Below are 22,214 nucleotides of genomic sequence, written 5' to 3' on the forward strand. Positions count from 1 at the left end.
GCACTTCCGGATGCCCTCGAGCCGCCGTCACCAGTTTAGCGTGCCGCGGCTTCACTGGTGTAAATACTTGCACCCCAAAAGGTGGGCACGGATCCCGACACTAAACGTTACTCTATAAACCGCGACCGACTCGGAGTGCTCATTTTCTTTGGACGCCACCTACTGAATTTAGTCCTTGAAGGGCAATTCTATCATTTAGGCACCCGCCTCTATGTAGATTTATGGACTGCTAGCATGTTCATGGGTAATGCAGCTGGTTAAAAAAAAAAAAAGGTTTGGACAAGTTCCTGGAGGAAAAGTCCATAAATTGCTGTTGAGACAGACATGGGAGAAGTCGCTGCGTGCCCTGGATCGGTGGCATGGAATGCTGCTACTATTTGGGTTTTTGCCAGATATTTGTGACTTGGATTGGCCTCCGTGAAGACGGGATACTGGGCTAGAAGAACCATTGGTCTGATCCAGAAAGGCAATTCTTATGTTCTTATGTGAGCCAAGTACAGGACAATCAAGCCATTGTGACATCACTGCTGAGGTTGGCTCTTAGGCATTGGTGGAATGAGGCATTATGACATCACAATCTGAGCTCTAGAATGTTGCTACTTAGGATTTTAAAGTGTTTGAGGCTTGTGCAGGTGAGGACGGAGCTTAGGCATTGGTGGAATGAGGCATTATGACATCACTGCTGAGGTTGGCTCTTAGGCATTGGTGGAATGAGGCATTATGACATCACAATCTCAGTTCTAGAATGTTGCTACTCTTTTTTGGGTTTCTCCCAGATACTTGTGACCTGCTTTGTCCACTGTTAGAAACAGGATACTGGGCTTGATGGACCTTCGGCAATTCTTATGTTCAGATATTGATAAGCAGATATGGAGATGTGGATGGATAAATTAATACAATTTGCAGAACAATTTCTGTTGTAGGTGCTCTGAATGCTTTAGCTCCAAGGAAGACCATGTGCCCAAGGCCCAATATTGGGAGAGGGGTGACCAGGGAGTCACTAATAGCAACAGAGAGGTTTCTGGTTTGACGATTCCACCCAGAAAATCAAGGCTGTTACTTCCCTGCTCCTTTCCCAGTAGACATTAAATAGGCGTTTGGCAAGAAGGTGGGAAAAAAAAAGTGAAAACACATCCCGCTACAGCCAGTTTGGAAACAGAATTCCCCACTGAAATGCTTGGAATTTCTATTTCGAGACAGTTGGAAGGGCAGAGCTGGAAAACACACCGAAGGAGATAATGGTTTCAATTTCCCCCTAATTAATCAAGGGAACAGCAGAACGCAATACATTTATTTATATAAATTTAATTAACTGCACGCCTTCTGGGTATGAAGAGAGCGGAGCAGCGTTGCTCACTTGAAATAAAAATACCAGCCGTCCTCTTGAGGGGCTGAGCTGGTTTTTGTTTTTTTTTTGATTCTCACACCAGAAGGAAGTGAAGACCTCAAAGCATCTAACACCAAAATGTCTCCGCCGTGCAACAAGTGGTTTTTGGGTTTCCCACACTTACGATAAAATAATCTTCTTTGTAATGTCTGTTTCTGAAGAAAAGGGTAACATTAGTCCAATGAAAAGGTATCATTTTGTTCTTATTTTTTTTAACCTTTCTTCTGTGCTGTGACGTAGCAAGGGGGAGGCGGGGGGTGGGGCGACCCACCCTGGGCGCGGTCTTCCTAAGGGCGCAGCATCCCTTTTTTAATCCAACCTCTCCCCCCCCCCCCAGCATTCGAGCACCCCCTTGCCTTCTCCTGTACCCCTTTTACTTCCCTGGCACGAGGTTGCTGCCCGTGTCAGCATCGGCGCTCTCTCCGACATCATTTCCACGACCCGCGCCAAGATGTCTAAGTAGATGATTTTTTAAAATATAGATCTATATTTCGACGTCCAGCAGTTTGCCTTTCAAAAATGGCCAATTTTGTACCTCCGAGTTTGGACGTTCGGCTGGAAACGTCCAAGTTGGACTTAGATGGTTTTGTTTATTTTTTTCAAAAATGCCCCTCCACATAACATATTAGCATAAGAACATAAGAATTGCCACTGCTGGGTCAGACCAGTGGCCCATCGTGACCGGCGGTCCATTCCCCCAGCGTCCCTAACTGAGACTAGCCCTACCAGCGCACATCCCTATTCAGCAGGAACTTGTCTAACTTTGTCTTGAATTCCTGGAGGGTGTTTTCCCCTATGACAGACTCCGGAAGTGCGTTCCAGTTTTCTACCACTCTCTGGGTGAAGAAGAACTTCCTTACGTTTGTACAGAATCGATCCCCTTTGTACAGAATCGAGTGCCTTCTCGTTCTCTCTACCTTGGAGAGGGTGAACAACCTGTCCTTATCTACTAAGTCTATTCCCTTCATTATCTTGAACGTTTCGATCATATCCCCTCTCAGTCTCCTCTTTTCAAGGGAGAAGAGGCCCAGTTTCTCTAATCTCTCGCTATATGGCAACTCCTCCAGCCCCTTAACCATCTTCTCTGGACCCTTTCGAGTAGTACCATGTCCTTCTTCATGTACGGCGATCAGTGCTGGACGCAGTATTCCAGGTGGGGGCATACCATGGCCCGGTACAGTGGCATGATAACCTTCTCCGATCTGTTCGTGATCCCCTTCTTAATCATTCCTAGCATTCTGTTCACCCTTTTTGCCACCGCCGCACATTGCGCGGACGGCTTCAGCGACTTGTCGACCAGTACTGCCAAGTCTCACTTCATTCCTTCAGCCACTGCTTCTTAACCACTTTAAAAAGTTTCTATAAAAAGAGAAGTTTTCAATCATTTTTTAAAAAAAAATACATGCTAATTGACTTGTCTTTCTGGTTTGTGCTCCCAATTCGTCTACTTTTACCATTTTGATGGGGGGAGGGGGGAAGGGCTTAAACGTCATTAGATTAATTGTTGTGTCGAATTATTGTATTTTATGAAATTCAATAAAGACATTAAAAAAATAAACAAAACCTCAATATTATTATTCATTCTCAATTGTCCAACTTCACCCCTGCCACTGGAATGGCCATAGCTCTTGTAAGAGCAATGCTTCACTTGTAACTCAAGAACAGATAAACGCATCATATTTACCCGGGAAAAGGCTCCCCTCTCCCGCATTTCCTCCAAAGTATACAGATTGAAATCTTTACGCCTTATGATGAAGACCACACACCATTCATTCACTATAGGGTCCTTCATAGCACGTGAATGTGATATTATCATACATTTGATTGGATTAAGATTGAATTCAGGATCAAATCCAAACTTCTGTTGAGTGTGCAAGGCCCATGCTCCTAAATATTTGGTAGAATGTACGACTCCCTAGACTTCGCTTTCGAAGTTGCGTTCATCTGCACAGCGCGATTTGTCCAAAACGTGTAAGAATAAAATTTACACTCATGAAACATAAACACTTTGAAGCCAAAAATATGCTCAGACACACGGAGGCAAAAACAAGGAGCCGAAGCCACTCAACCATCAAATATTGTTAAGTCAAGTGAAAAACAGAAGTCATTGCTACAGTCTAGCATAAAAGATTTGTTGCTTATACTTTAAATGGTTTCAAGCATAGCTCCTTGTTTTTGCCTCCGCATCTCTGAGCATATTTTTGACTTCAAAGTGTTTATGTTTCATGAGTGTAAATCTTGTTTTTAGACATTTTGAAGTGATTGTTTCTGTTTTTCATATGCTCTCCCTTAATCACTCCCTTCAGTAGAGTACCAATCGTTTCGGGGGTTTCCCTATATATAATTGGGGTTTTCTCCTGCTCAGGACCAGAAGAGTGGAATAAGCTTCCATCTTACATTAAGCAACAGAGAAGGTTAAGTGTTTTCAAGAAACTATTGAAATGTCATTTGATCTGCCTTATGAAGTATGCTAGCTGAAAATGTGGCGATACGTCTTTTTCAAGCGTCTTTACCGGGTTTTTCATCTATGTAATACCGACATTTTCACTCTTCTAATATTTTAATGCCATCTACCGGAGTGTCATCTGTACCCCTGAAGCAGGCTTCCTTTTCAAAGCCGAAACACAGGCCGTGTCGGGTCTGGAAGGAATCACAAGACCTATTGGTCATCATATATCTTTTGTATTACTGTCGCTGTTTGTAATTAATAAACTCTGCGTCATCTCAGGTTGTTCCTTCCCCAGTTTCTCTTTGTTGATCAACTGAATGATGTCTGTTATGGAAAAAAAGAGTTGACGGTTGTTTAATAATGTTGGTTTTTATGCTTTTGGTTTTATGATATCTGGAATTTTTATCTTTAATGATGACATTTATATGTAATATGTCAGTTTTAGTGTGCGTATTGCACTGTGCTCCACTTTGATAAAGGCAGACGATAAATAGACCAACAAGGTGTGAGGCATTGCAAGTTGCTCAAAATGCTGCAGCAAGATTGATAATGGGAAGATCAAAATAGGATCGTATTTCACCTTATCTTAAACAACGACATTGGCTGCCAGTATAAAGCAGTAATGATTTGCCATCAATACCTATATGGTATTATACTTGAATCATTTAAGAGCAGCATGACTCATTATTTATCAAATAGATCTTTGCGTTCCGAAAACTCAGCCTTATTGAAAATAAAAGCTAATCCAAACTACGTTGAGACTGGTTAAATGACCTTCTGTTGTGCAGGGGTCAAACTGTGGAATTCACTGGTCAGCCAATTATGAAAATGTTGTGAAAAGGGCAGTTATTTGTAAATGCTTTCTTCTACGTTGAAAAGGGCAAACAGAATGCTAGGAATGATTAAGAAGGGGATCACAAACAGATCTGAGAAGGTTATCATGCCGCTGTACCAGGCCATGGTACGCCCCCACCTGGAGTACTGTGTCCAACACTGGTCGCCGTACATGAAAAAGGACATAGTACTACTCGAAAGAGTCCAGAGAAGAGCGACAAAAAATGATTAAGGGACTGGGGGAGTTGCCGTACAATGAGAAGCTAGAGAAACTGGGCCTCTTCTCCCTTGAAAAGAGGAGACTGAGAGGGGACATGATCGAAACATTCAAGATAATGAAGGGAATAGACTTAGTAGATAAAGGCAGGTTGTTCACCCTCTCCAAGGTAGAGAGAACGAGAGGGCACTCTCTAAAGTTAAATGGGACAGATTCCGTACAAACGTAAGGAAGTTCTTCTTCACCCAGAGAGTGGTAGAAAACTGGAATGCTCTTCCGGAGGTAGTTATAGGGGAAAACACCCTCCAGGGATTCAAGACAAAGTAGATAAAGACAGGTTGTTCACCCTCTCCAAGGTAGGGAGAACGAGAGGGCACTCTCTAAAGCTAAAAGGTGATAGATTCCGTACAAACATAAGGAAGTTCTTCTTCACCCAGAGAGTGGTAGAAAACTGGAACGGAGGCTGTTAAAGGGGAAAACACCCTCCAGGGATTCAAGACAAAGTTAGACAAGTTCCTGCTGAACCGGAACATACGCAGGTAAGGCTAGTCTCAGTTAGGGCACTGGTCTTTGACCTAAGGGCTGCCGCAGGACCAAACTGCTGGGCACGATGGACCGCTGGTCTGACCCAGCAACGGCAAATCTTATGTTCTTCTTATGACTCTTTGTATAAGCCTTTTGGCTTTCATTTTTAAAGTTGGTTTCCTGAGGATTATTTGTTCGTCTGTCTGATTTTATTATTATTTTTTTTAATACTATTGTATATGTAAAGCTTATGTAAACCGTTTAGGTATAAACGGTCTATAAATTTTTAAAATAAATAAACAAAGGGATCCTTTTACTAAGGCACGCTAACCAATTGCTAAATTGATTAGCATGTGCTAAATCAGTTTGCGCGCCTTAGTAAAAGGACCCCAAAGTGCCACGTAAATTCTAAAGCGCTTTGTGATATTTGGCCCAATTTGGGGCATTAACCTACGCATTGTTGATTTTTTTTTATTTTTTTTTTAATACTTTTGGGAGGAGCATTCATAGGCACTTGTGTGTACGCATTAACCAGCAAGCACGCCGACCAGCCAACGCAGGGTTAACGCGGGAGCATGTTTGCCTCCTACAACAGAAGCAGTGAATGCTCCCACGTTAACTCTGTGATTATAAATGAAGAGGAAGGGGCTATCCAGATGATGTAAGACAAGCTGTTTAAATGCCAATTTTACAAACAAATTTAAATGTTATAATGATGATGTAAATTATGATTTGTTTCCAATAAATATTTTCTACATTGGTGTTCTCTTTTATTCTCCCTGAGCAGAAGAGGTCACTCCCTTCGTGAACCCCTTTGAGCCAAACGCCAGCATTTTTAGAAAGGCAGCTTGTGTCTATTATTCCCCCGAAGAAGACCCGTTTGGATTGAAACGTCCTAACATAGAGAGGTCGTTGGGAGGTTTTGATTGTCAGCGTTGATGGTGGCAGGATCCAGCACAAATCTGAGATAAGCGGTGCCTTTCAATTAGAATTAGGAGAGATTTGTCTCGCATGCTTTAGAACATTTGGAGGAAGATATTTATAGCTATTGTTCCGTGGGTAATAAATTTAAGGGATATAAATAAAGTTTTTCTTCACCCAGAGAGTGCTGGGAAACTGGAACGCTCTTCCGGAGGCTGTCATAGGGGAAAACACCCTCCAGGGATTCAAGACAAAGTTAGACAAGTCCCTGCTGAACCAGAACGTACGCAGGTAAGGTTAGTCTCAGTTAGGGCGCTGGTCTTTGACCTAAGGGCCGCCATGGGAGCGGACTGCTGGGCACGATGGACCACTGGCAATTCTTATGGTCTTAAAATAGGTAAGAGGTGGTAGGCATAGATGATTACAAAATATACACAAGACAGGAACTTGAAATGATATGACAGTACATCATAAGAGGTTCTGAAGATTGATGTCTGTATGAGATGATCTGCCCACCACGGGTTAAAATTGCTCAGGGAGAATAAAAGAGAACACCAATAGACATATGGAGAAAATATTTATTGAAAACAAATCATAATTTACATCGTCATTATAACATTTAAATTTGTTCGTAAAATCTGGATAGCCCCTTCCTCTTCATTTTTAATCATAGGACATATGGGGTTGATGCTCTTAAGGCTTGTTTCTGTAATATCCCGCGTTAACTCTATGCAGGTCCCGCACATTCATGACAGCATTGGCCCAAGATCTGCAATGAGCCCCCCTCAAGAAAGAGCTGCATTAACCTCCCCTTTTACAAAACCACGCAAGAGGTTTTTTTATAGCGCCGGCACTCTGAATGCCGTGTTTTGAGTTCATTTGCCCTCAAAAAACAAGCTCATCCATCGCGTTGATTAGCAATTCTGTTGTATCCACTTCAGCTTCACCGTTGTTACAATCACCCATATGTAGCTTAAAGAACTTTAAATGAATAAATCTCAATTTTACTTTTTGGTTGGTTTTGCAATTTTATCATTTCAATTATAATGTGCTGCGAAAAGCATTTGCTCCGTGGTAGTTGTGCCGGAGCTCAAAACAATTTCAGAGACACTGTTTTAGTGTGTGCTGCTTGACAGCATAGCTCCGTCGACGGACCCGCTAGTTTGCAAATTCGTAAAAGTGGAACGACAATTATTATTTTCACAATATCGCTTTAGGTGCATATATTTTTTTGCTTTCCAACTCTACCTACTCCAACTACTGATGACCCTAGAGTGGTAAACTAGAAACCCTATATCCGGCTGAAAGGCCATAGAATGCGACCAGCCACAGATTTCTGTGCCATCAGGAAATTTGGAACAACAAAAGAGGAGAAGACCATTGGACAAGAATCAGGACATATGCCTGAAAGCAACATATATGAAACCCTTCCGGCTAGGGTTAGGCTACTTCATATTCCTTTGCAGCCAGTCTGTAAAAAGGATTACTTTAGTATAACCAGTATAGAGTTCTCTGCTGCAGGTCTTATCATAGCCCCAGCTCACCAGTCCCATTAGGTGCCAGCTGAGCTCAGATGTCTCTTTCCCTGGCAGTGGGACCATCGCAATTCCACCAGTCTCTGCCGGGCAGATATTAGACTGCACACTGGGGTTCTGCTTGGCGCAGAACATGCTCTCGGTGACGCTGACCGAGATCCCTTTCGCCTCATACTGTTGCTCGCACAGAAGCGAGTCCGTCACCTCGATGGCGCCCGCCCGCAGGCTGTCGTTCTTGTAGCCGGGGTCCTTGGCGCCAGTCAGTATTTTCCATCCGGTGATGATGATTCTGAAATCCTCCGTGGCTGCGATCACATCCTGCGCTGCGGCGAGGCAAACTGGCTGGACCCGGTTACTGATCCTGGCCTTGTCCAAGAGTTTGACGACAGCTATGTCGGAGTCGAGCAAGATTGGGTCGTAGTTGGGATGTGCAATGATGGCCGATATCTGAAGAGAATGAAAGGGAGAGGAACCAGTTAAGCAAGAGTAATTTACAATCTATGGAAGCCATTTTGGAAGGGCCAGGCACCATCTGCACTTGGAAACAACTTACCCATGTACTACAATAACAGTATTGTTGTACCCATTAAGAACAGGTCAATAGTTAGTGTAAATTAGGGCACCCATGCAATGCACAAAGCTGATACTATTCTATAAGCTGTGAATATCATTTAGCACCACACCTTTGACACCCCTCCCCCTCGTCATAGGCAGCCCCCCTCCCCCCGGTACCTTTTTAAAAATCTGTTGGTCCACTGCTCCTCCCCCTACCTCCCTGGACAGCTGCCTCCATGTCTTGTGGCACAGCGGTGCACAAGGCAGGCGCGAGCTTTTCACTCTCCTGCCTGGTCCCTTGCCGCTCCCTGAATGGCTGCCGTCAGCTCTCGCAGCTTGCTCGCCTGCCTTGTGCACCACTCTGCCGCAAGACATGGAGGCAGCCGTTGAGCGAGGGAGGGGCAGGAGCCCAGGGCGGGGCTGGGGGGGCGGGGCTATGTGTCCTCTTTTCTTCAAGAAGAAATCTGGTAAATCTAGCGAGGGAGGAAGCCGTGTTCGCTCACCCGCAGACTCTGAATGCTCTTGTCATCTCGGCTGTCGTCCCTGTAGAATTTGCCCAGCACGACTTTCAGCTCTGCCGTTTTGATGACGGTCGTCCTTCCCAGGTCAGTCACGCAATGAGCTGCAACCACCACGGTGCGCTCGTTAAGGAGAGCGCCGCTGCAGATCAGGAACCAGACCCCTTTCTTAAGGCTCTCGTCCTTGACCCCGTTGGCCTTGCGATAGATGGCAGCCTGCCAGGGCCACCTTGTCTCCGACAGATTGGCCAGAGTGAAGTTCTCAATCTTTCCACAAACTATAGATGCACAAAAAAGTATAAGAGGCAACATTTTATTGAACGTTTTTATATAAGACCTAGATCCCAACCGAGCAAAATGGTGGTTAAACAGAGTCCATCACTAGACTTTCCAAATGTGCAAAAAAGCATGATGACCGCGGCTTGTGGTCCCTATCTGTCATTTTTCATCTGAGACCTTGAGAAAATCTCTAAAACTCTGGATTCTGGACCATTTTCAAAGCCATTTCAGTGGGTAAATATCAATATATATGGTAAGTGACTTCTCGGAAGACCTTCCTAAAGGTACCTGCACATTGTTCCACATACCTTTAAAGGAGGTGTGTTCCCTGGCTCTATCCTTTATCCCAGCTTTGATTTCAATCAAGACCACTCCCTATTCGCTCTTCCCTTACATGTTCTTCTCTGCTCTATTTTATTGTAGTTCATTCCCTGACTGTGAAGTAAATCTAGTGCACGTCCGATTGTATTTGTTCATGGTTGTTAATTTTCCCTTTTTTAAATATTGTGTATCGCTTAGATCAGTGTTTCTCCACTCAGTCCTGGGGTGCCCCTTTGCCAGTCAGGTTTTCAGGATATCCACAATGAATATGCATAAACTTGATTTGCATATACTGCCTCCAATTTATGCAAATTTATTTCATGCATATTTATTGTGCATATCCTGAAAGTCCTGGAGTCCCCCCTTGCCAGTCAGATTTTCAGGATATCCATAATGAATATGCATAAACTTGATTTGCATACACTGCTTCCAATTTATGCAAATTTCTTTCATGCATATTCATTGTGGATATCATGAAAGTCCTGGAGTCCCCCCTTGCCAGTCAGGTTTTCAGGATATCCAGAATAAATATGCATAAACTTGATTTGCATACACTGCCTCCAATATATGCAAATTTCTTTCATGCATATTCATTGTGGATATCATGAAAGTCCTGGAGTCCCCCCTTGCCAGTCAGGTTTTCAGGATATCCACAATAAATATGCATAAACTTGATTTGCATACACTGCCTCCAATATATGCAAATTTCTTTCATGCATATTCATTGTGCATATCTTGAAAACCTGACTGGCCAGGGGAGACTCCAGGACCGAGTTGAGAAACACTGGCTTAGATAACCAATAAGTGTTCATATCGAATTTTAAATAAAACATAAAAACTTGAAACTTGAATAGCTCCTAAGAGAGTGTCACCAACGTACTTGGAATGCACGTGGGAGCGTGCCCGCTCCATTTCCCTGTCTTCAAACAGGTCCTCCTGCTGCTCCCGAGGCGGCGGTAGAAGGGAGAGATGCAGTCGTACTGAAGCTGTGTATGCAGGTGTTGAAAGCCCGGAGGAAGCTCCCCAAACGGCAGCAGCGGCCTCTTGGTGGGAAAGATTTCGGTCTCTTTCTTACCGACTGCAGACGAGTAAAACTGGTGAAGAGGAGTCTCCCTACAACGGAGCACAAAGAACTTGAAAACAGGAGAAAGACAATTATTTTTCCCACGCAAACCATTCTAAAGACAGAAGCGCTTTGTAAAGTGGCTGAATACATGTAACTGAAAAAGCCTAACCAGTGCCCCCCCCCCCCCAAAAAAAAAATACTGTCCTGTAGCAGGGAAATGGGCTTATATACCACATTCAAAGCAGTTTACAGACAGGTATTCAAACATTTTCCCTATCTGTCCTGGTGGACTCACAATCTATCTAAAGAATCTGGAGCAATGGGGGGGGATTAGGTGACTTGCCCAGGGCCACAAGGAGCAGTGTGGGATTCGAACCCACAACCTCAGGGTGCTGAGGTGGTAGCTCTAATCACTTCACCACGCTGGTCGTATTGAGGGGGAAGAAGACATCTTTTTCCTTACAGGCCCTACGGCGACAAGAGGGCATCCGCTAAAAATCAGGGGCGGGAGATTTCATAGTGACACTAGGAAGTACTTCTTCACCGCGCTTCCAGAGGACGTTATAAGGCAGAGTACGGTACTGGGGTTCAAGAAAGGATTGGACAAATTCCTACTGGAAATGGGGATAGAGGGGTATAGATAGAAGATTACTGCACAGGTCCTGGACCTGTTGGGCCGCCGCGTGACGATGGACCTCGGGTCTGACCCAGCAGAGGCATTTCTTATGTTCTTATGTTCTTATGAAAGGGTGGTTGACAGTTGGAACGATCTTCCACTTCAAGTAGTTGAAGCCAGTATCGTGACTGACTTTAAAAACAAATGGGATCAACATGTGGGGTCACTTCACAGGAGAACTTGAGAGGGGGGGGTGATTTGAGTGGGCAGACTTGTTGGGCCGAAGGCCCTTTTCTGCCGTCTTATTCTATGTTTCTATGTTTCTCTCCTCCAATACAATATCAGAAGTGAGCCAAGTATAGAACAATGAAGCCATTGTGACATCACTGATGAAGTTGGCTCTTACTGAAGGAATGAGGCATTATGACATCAGGGAAAAGGGATTGGGACTTGTGAAATATCGTTTGCAAAAATTTTAAAAAGAACGAGACCAACAACATACCACTGATAACAAAGGAGGAAAAAGGAGGTGGTGATGCCCCTGTATAAAACTCTGGTGAGACCTCATTTATTGTGTTCAATATTGGAGGCCGCACCTTCAAAAAGATATAAAAAGGATGGAGTCGGTCCAGCTGAAGGCTACTAAAATGATGTGTGGTCTTCGTCATAAGGCGTATGGGATATGTACACTTGCCTGTGATGTCATCACGTTGACGTGCATGCATGTGCAGAGGGCATCCAGACACAGCCCCGAGCTTGGGATCTTCCAAAACCCAGGCAAACTGCTGAGTTTAGGAAATCCTTCCAGGCACACAGACAGTCCTCTAAAAAGAGGACATATCCAGGTTTTCCCAGACGTCTGCTATTCCTAACTGCACTGCCTGAAAACACTCCTTGCCACATTTTACAAAAGGCAAAGCTTCGTTTGAAATGACATTTTAGACATAACATTCTCACCTCGACTGAACTTGCAAAGGGAGAACTTTCTGTCGCACCAGGTCAGAGATCTTGGGTTCTTTACAGGCTAGAAAAAGAAAACAATGTTATCCAAACTTTTTCCACATTCAAGCTCTTTATCAGTGGTAGAGAAAGGGAGGCTGGCTCTGCCCAGAAAAAGCAAACAGCACAAAAGGAAAAAGACACAGCTGAAATGTAGACCCAAGGCAAACTTTATGCAGAAATCATAAAACATAGTCCCAACAGGGATCCAAGTTTCGGCAGAAAACTGCCTTCGTCAGGGGACAAAGAGCAACTTGGAAACTTCAAAAATGAATTGAAATTGTAGAATCATAAATTAGCGATAAAGACTTTGTTGAAACATAAAAGCCGGTAATGTCTACCACGCTCGAAAAAAAACATTGTCGTCTCTATGCATAAACATAGATTCAAGTTGAAAAAAAAACCCGTGTTTATGCATAGAGACGAAAATGCGTTTTTAGAGCGTGGTAGACATTACCAGCTTTTATGTTTCAACAAAGTCTTTATCGCTAATTTATAATTCTACAATTTCAATTCATTTTTCAAATTTCCAAGTTGCTCTTCGTCCCCTGAAGAAGGCAATTTTCTGCCGAAACTTGGATCCCTGTTGAGACTCTGTTTTATGATTTCCGCGTAAAATAAAGTTTGCCTTGGTTGTAAAAGGACATCAGCTGTGCCTTTTTCCTTTCAAACACTTTATCAACAATAAAAACGGGCTAAGGCCACTTTTTAATGCAGCTTAGTAAAAGGAACCCTTACCCCCTCTTTTACAAAGGTGCGTTATGATTTTTTAGCGCAATAAATATTATCGCGCGCTAAACGCTAACGCGTGCATGTTATCCTATGGACGCGTTAGCGGTTAGCGCACTTGTTGATTCAGCGCACGCTAAACACACGCTAAAACGCTTAGCGCACCTTTGTTGAGCGCACGCTGAATCAATGCATGCGCTAACCGCTAATGCGTCCATAGGATAACATGCACGCGTTAGCGTTTAGCGCGCGATAATATTTATCGCGTGCTAAAAATCATAGCGCACCTTTGTAAAAGAGGGGGTTAGTTTTGCTATCCAGAAAAGCAGAGCTGCTTGGATATTCAAAGGCTGGCATTCGCCATCCCTAATCTAGGAAGATATTCTTAAGGTCAAGGGTACAGCGCCCAGAGTTCTCCAACAATGAAAAATGGTGATACACTTCTCCCTTTGTATCTGCGGGGGTTAGGTGCAGAGCCGGACCGCGAAGTGTGAAAAACCGTGAATGACTTTTCAGCCAGCTCTGACCCTCCCCGCCTCCCTCCTGCATCTCCGGAACCTTACCCGGTGGTCTAGCGGTGAAGAGGGGCAGGAGCGATGTTCCTATGCTCCTGCCCCGTGCAGAGCCCTCACCAAAATGGCTGCCGTGAGACTACAATGGGAACTGACGGCAGCCATTTTGGTGAGGGCTCTGCACGGGGCAGGAGCATAGGAACATCTGAAGGCAGCCATTTTGGTGAGGGCTCTGCACGGGGCAGGAGCATAGGAACATCGCTCCTGCCCCGCTTCACCGCTAGACCACCAGGTAAGGTTCCGGGGAGGCTCAAACGGCTAAGAAATAGCCCAAAAAAGGAAATTGTTTCTATTAAAAAAAAATATATTGAAACCACAGATTCAGAGGGAGAAGTATATATTCCTTGAAAGGAGCTGACATGTCTCACATGGAGGGAAAAGACCTACTCTCAATTCTGAGAACTATCTTGAACCTGCGGGCTTTCAAAATTTGCACTGCTTGATTAATATTGGTTAAATGCACCAAAAATCTCTAAAGATTTAATGACTAGCAGGGGATGGCTATCAGTTCATGGGAACGTATTGGCAAAAAGTCAAAAGTTCACCAGGACATATCAAGCATGAAGCACCCTAGAGTGCATTCAGGGTTACCCATAAACGTCATTTATCCTCTGGACCGTTGTGCCATGAGAAACCGATGAAGAAAACGAAGAGTTTAGAAGTTAAGGAAAATCAGGTGGTTTACCTTTAATACAGATCGGCTGCTTTCCAGACCACGTTCCGTCTGCCAGACACGTTCTCTGCTTACTGCCGCTGAGAACGTACGAGTTGTTGCAGTTGAAAGCCACGACTGTTCCGATATTGGCATAGCGGCCGTGTTTAAGTCCAGGACCTTCTACAATCGTTCGGTAGCCGTTCAAGGGCCCTCCTGGGTCTGTGCAGTTTTTTTCTTCTAAAACTAACGTGAAAAGAATAGGTAAGATTTTGGCTAATGCAATCAAAAAAATGATACTCGTACGAGTGTTATGTTTCCTTTGGACATAAGACTCTCTTGACTCGTTTCAGTATTTAAGTGACTGTAGAGTCCTAGTGCGGTGTTTGGGCTTTTTTTGTGTGTACCAATACACGAAGTATCCAATACACTATCGAACCTACCTTCAAAACAAAACAAAAACGCCACCACGCTTCAGAAAGACGAAAGAAAAAGCCCCGGTCTGCAGTGAGTCTGGTAGGTTATGACTCTATTCAAAACACATCACAAGCAGAAAAAGCTTTTGTCCATTTGTATCACAAAGAAAATATAATATTGAATTCTATTTGATACTTAACAGAGGTTTAAATTAACAGGGCCTAATAGCAGCAGCATTCCAGATCTGAGATTGTGATGTCATAATGCCCCATTCCACCAATGCCTAAGAGCCAACCTCCTCAGTGATGTCACAATGGCTTAATTGTCCTGTTCTTGGCTCACATAAGAATTGCCAGACTGGGACAGACCAAAGGTCCATCAAGTCCAGTATCCTGTTTCCAACAGTGGCCAACCCAGGTCCGAAATACTTGGCAAAAACCCAAAGAGTAGCAACATTCCAGATCTGAGATTGTGATGTCATAATGCCCCATTCCACCAATGCCTAAGAGCCAACCTCCTCAGTGATGTCACAATGGCTTGATTGTCCTGTTCTTGGCTCACATAAGAATTGCCAGACTGGGACAGAATCAAGCCCAGTATCCTGTTTCCAACAGTGGCCAACCCAGGTCCGAAATACTTGGCAAAAACCCAAAGAGTAGCAACATTCCAGATCTGAGATTGTGATGTCATAATGCCCCATTCCACCAATGCCTAAGAGCCAACCTCCTCAGTGATGTCACAATGGCTTGATTGTCCTGTTCTTGGCTCACATAAGAATTGCCAGACTGGGACAGAATCAAGCCCAGTATCCTGTTTCCAACAGTGGCCAACCCAGGTCCGAAATACTTGGCAAAAACCCAAAGAGTAGCAACATTCCAGATCTGAGATTGTGATGTCATAATGCCTCATTCCACCAATGCCTAAGAGCCAACCTCCTCAGTGATGTCACAATGGCTTAATTGTCTTGTTCTTGGCTCACATAAGAATTGCCAGACTGGGACAGACCAAAGGTCCATCAAGTCCAGTATCCTGTTTCCAACAGTGGCCAACCCAGGTCCGAAATACTTGGCAAAAACCCAAAGAGTAGCAACATTCCAGATCTGAGATTGTGATGTCATAATGCCCCATTCCACCAATGCCTAAGAGCCAACCTCCTCAGTGATGTCACAATGGCTTGATTGTCCTGTTCTTGGCTCACATAAGAATTGCCAGACTGGGACAGAATCAAGCCCAGTATCCTGTTTCCAACAGTGGCCAACCCAGGTCCGAAATACTTGGCAAAAACCCAAAGAGTAGCAACATTCCAGATCTGAGATTGTGATGTCATAATGCCCCATTCCACCAATGCCTAAGAGCCAACCTCCTCAGTGATGTCACAATGGCTTGATTGTCCTGTTCTTGGCTCACATAAGAATTGCCAGACTGGGACAGAATCAAGCCCAGTATCCTGTTTCCAACAGTGGCCAACCCAGGTCCGAAATACTTGGCAAAAACCCAAAGAGTAGCAACATTCCAGATCTGAGATTGTGATGTCATAATGCCTCATTCCACCAATGCCTAAGAGCCAACCTCCTCAGTGATGTCACAATGGCTTGATTGTCCTGTACTTGGCTCACATAAGAATTGCTGTACTGGGACAGACCAAAGGTCCATCAAGTCCAGTATCCTGTTTCCAACAGTGGCCAACCCAGGTCCGAAATACCTGGCAAAAACCCAAAGAGTAGCAGCATTCCAGATCTGAGATTGTGATGTCATAACGCCTCATTCCACCAATGCCTAAGAGCCAACCTCACCACTGATGTCACAATGGCTTCATTCAGGGCCACTTAAACTTTCAACCTCGCACCTGTAATAAACATTTTTTCAATGTAATCCAATGCAGGGACAATCGAAGTTCAGACGCAAACGTGCTGACTTACTTACTTAAAAAGTGATCTCTTTCCTCTGCTTGCTCAGTGTCCTGAACGTAGCGCCGTGGCATCTTTAAACACTCACGAAAGACCAGTCACTGTTAAACAACTTCTGACTGGTCCATGGAGTCTCTGGAAAATTATATGAAGCGTCATTCTCCAAAGAACAGAATATAGCAACATTTTGACTCCTGAGGAAGGCACTAAGGTGCCAAAATACAGGCTGTGTTGAGTCTGATGTTTGTTTTAATGCAATATAGTCCGAGCCAAAGCATCTCTTTCATCTCTACTTTTGTGGATCGAGTGTGATATTTTGTAGAGGGCTTTTTGGGACTGCTCCCAAGCCACCAGATATGCATAAATGGTGGTTACTGCTCCATGGAGCTTACAATGTAATCAAGATACACCCATTAGCCCAGGGTTTCTCAACTCATCCTTGGGACACACCTAGCCAGTCAGATTTTCAGGATGCCCACAATGAATATAAATAAGATAAATTTGCATCCACTACCTCCTGTATATGCAAATGTATCTAATGCATATTCGTTGTACTGTAGGTATCCTGAAAGCCCAACTGGCTAGGTGTGTCCTGAGGACTCGGTTGAGAAACCCTGCATTGGTCAAATATGAGGATTTGTGATAAAATCCACAACGTGTAATTTCTTCACTCAACGTGTAATTTAACTCTAGAATTCGTTGACGGAGAATGTGGTGAAATCAGTTAGCTTAACAGGGTTTAAAAAAGATTTGGATAATTTCCTAAAACAAAAGTCCATAAGTCATTATTAAGATAGACTTGGGAAAATCCACTGCTTATTCCTAGGATAAGCAGCATAAAATCTATTTTACTACTTGGGATCTAACTAGGTACTTGAGACCTGGGTTGGCCACTGTTAGAAACAGGATCGTAGGCCTGATGGACCTTCAATCTGTCCCAGTATGGCAACTCTCGTGTTCTTATGTGAGCCAAGTATAGGACAATCAAGCCATTATGACATCACTGATGAGGTTGGCTCTTAGGCATTGGTGAAATGAGGCATTATGACATCACAATACTAGCTCTGGAATGTTGCTACTCTTTGGGTTTCTGCCAGGAACTTGTGAACTTGGTTGGCCACCGTTGGAAACAGAATACTGGGCTTGATGGATGTATGGCAATTCTTATAAACCTGATTAGGAAGAACCAGAACCTGTGTTGAGTCTTCTTATATCACAGTGGAATTGCCACCAACATATACCCAATGAGATGATGAGTTGTGCTGCTTAAGCTTTGTATGCTATCTTCGGTGTGCAGCATCTCTGGGGTAAAGGATTATCCTATGCAGACTGGATGGGCCATTTGGCCTTTAACTGCTATCATGTTTCAATGTTTCTATAACCATAAGTTCTATGACATCACAATGCATGTGTAAAGAACCTTAGCCAATAGGGATAGAGGATGCTCTGGATGGACCATTTGGTCTTTATCTGCCATCATGCTTCTATGACATCACAATGCATGTGTAAAGAGCCTTAGCCAATAGGAAGAGGAGATGCAAATGTTAAGAGCCTTCTCCAATAGGGAGAGGAGGAGATGGTGGATGCTGCATATGGACAGACTGGATGGGCCATTTGTCCTTTAACTGCCATCATGTTTCTATGACCTCACAATGCATGTGTAAAGAGCCTTAGCCAATAGGGAGAGGAGGAGATAGTGGATGCTGCATATGGGCATATGGAGAACAAAGAGGATCTGCTTTAGAGGAGATTTTTCATGATTCTGCTAGCCAGTTGCATTAATCAGAGTAATGGCATTGAATATTAGTTAAAATGTTGATGCTGTTTCCTGAAAATTTTAGCAGGTGGCAGCATAACACACATATACAGAGAGCACATAATAACAATATAACAGAGAATTATTGTAAGTCTGAGATACATTTTTCTTCTCTTCACTCCTCATCAATCAGAAGAAACCTGGAGATGCTGTAAATCATTTCCATAAAACCATGGGTCTCGGCCAACTCAGTTTCACCGAACCAAACTGATAGAAGGAGAATGAGCTTCTTCAGGGATCTGACCCAGTCCGTCTGATACCTCTCCGTCTCCGTGCCGACCGACCCCCTCAAGGACCGACCCTTGGAAACATGTTTTCAGGCTTGGAATCCAGTTAAAAGGCAATAGACGCTCTGTCTATACCTGGGACCAAACTGAAAGAAATTTGTCCAGCCCTGGCAAGTTCAAACCCAACTCAAACCAAATTCTGCACTCCTGGGGAGGGGGGAGGTTTTGCTTCTGAGAAAGTGCTCCTTAGTACATCAGAATCTCTGTCTGCTTCTTGGCACCAGCACTGGAGAAATAATGAGACGCCCTACTTTATTTCTGCATGTGAAGCCATCTGGAGGGGGGGGGGGGTGTTTGTGAGTACCAGAAGGCACTGCGAGGAAGGAACGGGGTATATTAGTAGATCTGTGTGTGATGGAGGGCACTAGGGCCAGCAGGAGTGAGGTACATAGTTAGAGCTGTAGAGGGGGGGGGGGAAGGAGGGTGTCCCTATTGCAAGGGAGGAGTGAGGTTTTCCCTCGCCTTTTCTTCAGTCCTAAAGTTCACATTTTCTGGCTTTGGCTGCCTTCAGCAGTCATGCGACCGGGTAACAAAGCCCCCTGACACTGCACGCTGTCTGATTCGGCTGCTGTTGAACAGTTTGCTGAGTGGAATTTGGGTTATGAGCTGCAGGGAGTGGTTGTGAATTTCTCCGTGAGAACCTTGTGCATCCTCCTCCAGCTTGAGTTCCGATCCTCCCCGAGGCTGACGTATTTCCTGTTGCCTCAGCTTTCAACAGCAATCTGACCTGGAGGAGGGGAATGCATTTATCTGAGTTTGGGGTTTAGGTTTCTGCCACTTGGTGCTGAATGTAAGACGCGCGCACGAGGACGCGCACGCGTAGACGTCCGCACGTAGACGCCCGCACTAGACGTCCGAACTAGACGTCCGCACTAGACGTCCGAACTAGACGTCCGCACTAGACGTCCGAACTAGACGTCCGCACTAGACGTCCGAACTAGACGTCCGCACTAGACGTCCGAACTAGACGTCCGAACTAGACGTCCGCACTAGACGTCCGCACTAGACGTCCGAACTAGACGTCCGAACTAGACGTCCGCATTAGACGTCCGAACTAGACGTCCGCACTAGACGTCCGCACTAGACGTCCGAACTAGACGTCTAGTTCGGACGTCTAGTTCGGACGTCTAGTTCGGACGTCTAGTTCGGACGTCTAGTGCGGACGTCTAGTTCGGACGTCTAGTTCGGACGTCTAGTGCGGACGTCTAGTTCGGACGTCTAGTTCGGACGTCTAGTGCGGACGTCTAGTTCGGACGTCTAGTTCGGACGTCTAGTTCGGACGTCTAGTGCGGACGTCTAGTGCGGACGTCTAGTTCGGACGTCTAGTGCGGACGTCTAGTTCGGACGTCTAGTTCGGACGTCTAGTGGGGACGTCTAGTTCGGACGTCTAGTGGGGACGTCTAGTGCGGGCGTCTAGTTCGGACGTCTAGTGCGGGCGTCTACGTGCGGACGTCTACGCGTGCGCGTCCTCGTGCGCGCGTCTTACATTCAGCACCAAGTGGCAGAAACCTAAACCCCAAACTCAGATAAATGCATTCCCCTCCTCCAGGTCAGATTGCTGTTGAAATCTGAGGCAACAGGAAATACGTCAGCCTCGGGGAGGATCGGAACTCAAGCTGGAGGAGGATGCACAAGGTTCTCACGGAGAAATTCACAACCACTCCCTGCAGCTCATAACCCAAATTCCACTCAGCAAACTGTTCAACAGCAGCCGAATCAGACAGCGTGCAGTGTCAGGGGGCTTTGTTACCCGGTCGCATGACTGCTGAAGGCAGCCAAAGCCAGAAAATGTGAACTTTAGGACTGAAGAAAAGGCGAGGGAAAACCTCACTCCTCCCTTGCAATAGGGACACCCTCCTTCTCCCCCCCCCCCCCCTCTACAGCTCTAACTATGTACCTCACTCCTGCTGGCCCTAGTGCCCTCCATCACACACAGATCTACTAATATACCCCGTTCCTTCCTCGCAGTGCCTTCTGGTACTCACAAACACACCCCCCCCCCCTCCAGATGGCTTTACATGCAGAAAGAAAGTAGGGTGTCTCATTATTTCTCCAGTGCTGGTGCCAAGAAGCAGACAGAGATTCTGATGTACTAAGGAGCACTTTCTCAGAAGCAAAACCTCCCCCCTCCCCAGGAGTGCAGAATTTGGTTTGAGTTGGGTTTGAACTTGCCAGGGCTGGACAAATTTCTTTCAGTTTGGTCCCAGGTATAGACAGAGCGTCTATTGCCTTTTAACTGGATTCCAAGCCTGAAAACATGTTTCCAAGGGTCGGTCCTTGAGGGGGTCGGTCGGCACGGAGACGGAGAGGTATCAGACGGACTGGGTCAGATCCCTGAAGAAGCTCATTCTCCTTCTATCAGTTTGGTTCGGTGAAACTGAGTTGGCCGAGACCCATGGTTTTATGGAAATGATTTACAGCATCTCCAGGTTTCTTCTGATTGATGAGGAGTGAAGAGAAGAAAAATGTAAATCAGTCTTACAATAATTCTCTGTTATATTGTTATTATGTGCTCTCTGTATATGTGGACTCCCCTTTTGTGCTCCAGGAAAGCTCCAAGGTGTGCCCGATAGGTATGTACAAGGACCCCTCTGGCTACTTAAGCACTGCTACTGGTATAATCCTCAAAGCTCTTCTTAAGGCGCCAGGCACAGATGCTGCTCTTCGGGTCCCCCCAGTCTCTGATTCAAAGCTTTTTTTTTTTTTTCCAGTGCCTTCCAGCCTTGAAAGTCCTGCGCTGCCTCCCCTAGCAGACTTTTCAGCCTCGGGGATGATGCTGGACCCCCTTCGCCTTCTCTCTTTCAGGGGGCTTCGCCTTGACCCCGTGTGGGCTGAGACAGAACTGGAAGGGGTTTAGCCTTCGAGGCTGTGCATTCGCAGTCTGTCCCTCTGTATTTTAGGCAAAGCTGACATCACACTGGCTTTAAATCCCCAGCCTCTTAGGAGAAACGAGGAGAGCATCCGCAGGCAGGAGGGCAGTGTCAGACTGGAAGGGGGGAACAGGGTTATCCGGAGCACCTCACAGCGTGCTTTAGCCACCTTTTGTTAGGAGAATAGACGTCTAAGCTGCACGTTACCTAGGCGTGCTCTCCTGTTTTCCTTGTAGATTCATTTCTGTTCTCCCCTTTTTAAATTACTGTGCAATATTATACACGACTGCGGGAGAAACTGGAGTCAAATCTGGGATCGGTGCATTAATTTGTTTCTACCTTGGCTGATGACAGGGGGTGGGCATGTTTCACAGGTTAGCACCAATGGCTTGGAATTAGAGCAATTGGAAGGTGTAATTAGGTAATTTTAGCCTTCTAGCATTTCCCCTCCTTTAATTAGAAGACTAGAAAGCTATGTTTTAAGAGAGAAGGCTGAGTTCATTAGCAAGGGTGGAAGGATGGACTTTCCAGCCCCTGCACTGAAGCAGATCCAAAGGGGGTCCAGCCCGTGGACGGGTTACGTCTCTGAATGATTTTATTTACTAAAAAGGACAGGAAAAATAAATTCTCCCTAAGCATAAGAAGGTGCAAAATAAGCTTGGATAATTCATATCCATCCGTGCTTAATAGTCACATGTAAATAACAAAGGACTTCTACAATTAAAAAGGGTCTTTTACAAAG

At 45.0% G+C, this 22,214-nt stretch overlaps 1 protein-coding gene across 2 annotated transcripts in view; it reads right to left on the bottom strand.

Moving 5' to 3' along the window:
* Window positions 1-6,893: 6,893 nt before the first annotated feature.
* The window catches only part of LOC117352321 (inactive serine protease PAMR1-like), a 44,305-nt gene continuing 28,984 nt past the window's right edge, over window positions 6,894-22,214 (bottom strand). For both annotated transcript variants that reach the window (XM_033928743.1, XM_033928744.1), the window contains exons 7-11: window positions 14,209-14,421; window positions 12,181-12,247; window positions 10,422-10,654; window positions 8,927-9,219; window positions 6,894-8,315 (exon numbers count right to left, since the gene is read on the bottom strand). In XM_033928743.1, coding sequence (XP_033784634.1) covers window positions 7,779-8,315; window positions 8,927-9,219; window positions 10,422-10,654; window positions 12,181-12,247; window positions 14,209-14,421 — 1,343 coding nt within the window. In that variant the 3' untranslated portion in view covers window positions 6,894-7,778. The remainder of the gene's footprint in view (window positions 8,316-8,926; window positions 9,220-10,421; window positions 10,655-12,180; window positions 12,248-14,208; window positions 14,422-22,214) is intronic.

This window comes from Geotrypetes seraphini, chromosome 19 (assembly GCF_902459505.1).
Source record: "Geotrypetes seraphini chromosome 19, aGeoSer1.1, whole genome shotgun sequence".
NCBI lineage: Eukaryota > Metazoa > Chordata > Amphibia > Gymnophiona > Dermophiidae > Geotrypetes > Geotrypetes seraphini.